Source organism: Myotis lucifugus, unplaced genomic scaffold, assembly GCF_000147115.1.
Source record: "Myotis lucifugus unplaced genomic scaffold, Myoluc2.0 scaffold_262, whole genome shotgun sequence".
Taxonomy (NCBI): Eukaryota; Metazoa; Chordata; class Mammalia; order Chiroptera; family Vespertilionidae; genus Myotis; species Myotis lucifugus.
In genome coordinates, this window is record NW_005871310.1 from 955,324 (window position 1) to 957,734 (window position 2,411).

A 2,411-nucleotide genomic window follows, 5' to 3' on the forward strand; every position below is an offset into this window, starting at 1 on the left:
TGCGCAGGGGCCCACGGAACCGATCCGGACCTAGCCCGCCCGCCCGGCCATGGCGCCCTCGGGGCTCCTGGTGACCGGTGCCTCCTTCGCAGCTTTCCGGGGGCTGCACTGGGGGCTGCAGCTGCTGCCCACGCCGGCCTCTGCGGCTCAGAACCGTTGGAAGTGGCAGAACATCTGTGTCTCCCTGGTGCACAGCCTGCTCACGGGGCCCGGGGCGCTGCTCGGGTGCGAGGCTTAGAGGTTCGGGAGGGACCTGGGTGAGGGCGAGGGATGGGAAGCTCACGTTAGAAGACCTGGCGGCACCTTTAGAAGGGATGCTAAACCTTGAGAGTCTGAGGCTGGGATGGGTGGACGGGCGTGCCCTGCAGGAGAATCCGCTCTGCACGTAGCTGACGGTGGCTCCCCCGTCTCCTCTAGGCTGTTGCTATACCCTCAGATGGCCGCCGACCCCATTCATGGCCACCCGCGCTGGGCCTTGGTGCTGGTGGCTGTATCTGTGGGTGAGTCTGCAGGGAAGGCTGGGCCAGCTTGGGGGCGGGGAACAGCTTCCAACGGTAATCCCAGTGCGCTTCTGTCCGCGTTACTGAGGGGGAGGAAAGCACTGGGAAAGGCAGGGGCTGGAGATTTCTCTCCGGGCTGTACCCTAGCTGCCGTCCTTCCCCACAGGTTATTTCCTGGCTGACGGAGCCGACATGCTGCAGAACCAGACCTTGGGCCAGGCCTGGGATCTTCTCTGTCACCATTTGGCGGTGAGATTCAGGGAGAGGCGAGGCAGGACGGGAGGTGTACCGACTGCAGACCCCGATCTCTCATCAGCTTTGTGTCCCATGACTTCCCAGAGAGCCTCTGACACCCCTCTCTCCCCTGGGCTTGGTCCTCCCAACCTTGGGCTGAATTGAGGGGCGGGGATTGCCTGCTGGCACAGCTGCGAGTCTGAGCACTGCCTCAGGGGCTTGCATTCGCCCGCACAGGTGTCCTGTCGATTGAGAAATGTTAAACATGAAGCTTTTCTGAGAAGGAGGGAGCCCCAGTATTGGGAGTGGGAATGGGGCATGAAAGGCCAGGATGGAAGTTGGGGGGTTACTCTGCAGATGCTGCAGCCCCAGAGAAGACAGCCTCTGGCCAAGGCTGCTTCCATCCTAGAGAAAGATGGTTTCAAAGCTTTGCAGGCTCCTGGCGTAGGGTAAGCCTAAAGTTGGGTGTTTTCAGGGAAAGAATGCCAGAACATGCTTGGGAGGACTGGGATATTAGGACGCGATGGGTGGTAGGTCACGGAAGGTCTTCTAACCTTTGGCCCTTGCTCCCCAGGTAGTGAGCTGCCTCGGCACCGCCATTCTGTCCGACCACTATGTGGGCTTCTCTGTGGTGTCTCTGCTCCTCGAGCTGAACTCCGCCTGCCTGCACCTAAGAAAGTTGCTGCTGCTTTCTCGCCAGGCCCCATCCTTGGCCTTCAGTGTGGCCAGCTGGGCCACCCTGGCCACCCTGGCCCTCTTCCGCCTGGCACCACTGGGGTGGATGAGCCTGTGGTTGCTCCAGCACCACCACCAGGTGCCTCCTGCTCTGGTTGTCCTTGGTGGCACCGGGCTGGCCACTGTGGGAGCCATGAGCATCTCACAGGGTGTTCGCATTTTGATCAGTGATGTCCTGCGGCCTCGGCCTCATTCATCCAACCCTGGGCACAGGGAAACTAGGGTCACCAGGACATGCGATGGGGAGCCTGCCACCAAGGATGGTTCCCCTCTCGGCCTGAAAGACTAGGAAGAAGCCTCGGGTTCTTCTTCTGCCAGTCTTGAGGGAGGTCGGACCGGGACAAGGAGATGATGGTCTTCAATGCACAGCCCCCCATTGGGGTAAGGACTGGACTGGATTTTCAGTATCTCAGTTCCTCTTCCAGCAAGTTCATACCCCTCCCCCACGCCTAGGATCTGAGAAGCAATGCTAATGTTGGTGGGTGGCTGGGAGTCTGGGCTAACGTTCATTGCATTTCATCATCAGATAACGTTCGTTGCATTTCATCATCAGGTAATTAGTCCTCTCCAGAAAACTAATTCAAGAGGTACAGCCAGTGCTACCAATGAAGGGTGGCAGGACCCCTGAGACTGAACGTAACTGGCAAGGGGAACAGAAACCCTTTGCTTTAGCACCGGGACAGATGAGGGAAGGTAAAGTCTCACTAGGAGTAGAGATCTGGTATGGAGCGGGGTAAGGCCAGAGGGAAGAGAGAGCTCACCTATGACCAAATTCTGGCAGTGGGAGGGGAACACCATGGGTGCTATCTGTAGCCAGTAGTTATGTAGACATACCAGCTGCTAAGAGACCAAAGACCGGGGTCATGGAGATTGCTGCTGATATTTCTGGTTCTCAAAACCCCACTGTTGTGTTTGTACTTCACCTGAGTCCTACTGTGTCCA

At 58.4% G+C, this 2,411-nt stretch overlaps 1 protein-coding gene across 1 annotated transcript; it reads left to right on the forward strand.

Moving 5' to 3' along the window:
- The first annotated feature begins 405 nt into the window (after positions 1 to 405).
- Positions 406 to 2,405, forward strand: TLCD2 (TLC domain containing 2). Its single transcript, XM_023762837.1, has 3 exons — positions 406 to 500; positions 667 to 749; positions 1,309 to 2,405. Exons 1-3 carry the CDS (start codon positions 437 to 439, stop codon positions 1,756 to 1,758), a joined length of 597 nt encoding a protein of 198 aa, XP_023618605.1. The 5' UTR covers positions 406 to 436; the 3' UTR covers positions 1,759 to 2,405.
- Positions 2,406 to 2,411: the final 6 nt, after the last annotated feature.

Excerpts from the sequence above, each read along its gene's own strand:
- TLCD2 (XM_023762837.1), top strand. The coding sequence starts at position 437 with ATGGCCGCCGACCCCATTCATGGCCACCCGCGCTGGGCCTTGGTGCTG. Across the intron at positions 501-666 it reads GCTGGTGGCTGTATCTGTGG|GTTATTTCCTGGCTGACGGA; the intron begins GTGAGTCTGCAG and ends CCTTCCCCACAG. Across the intron at positions 750-1,308 it reads TTCTCTGTCACCATTTGGCG|GTAGTGAGCTGCCTCGGCAC; the intron begins GTGAGATTCAGG and ends CTTGCTCCCCAG.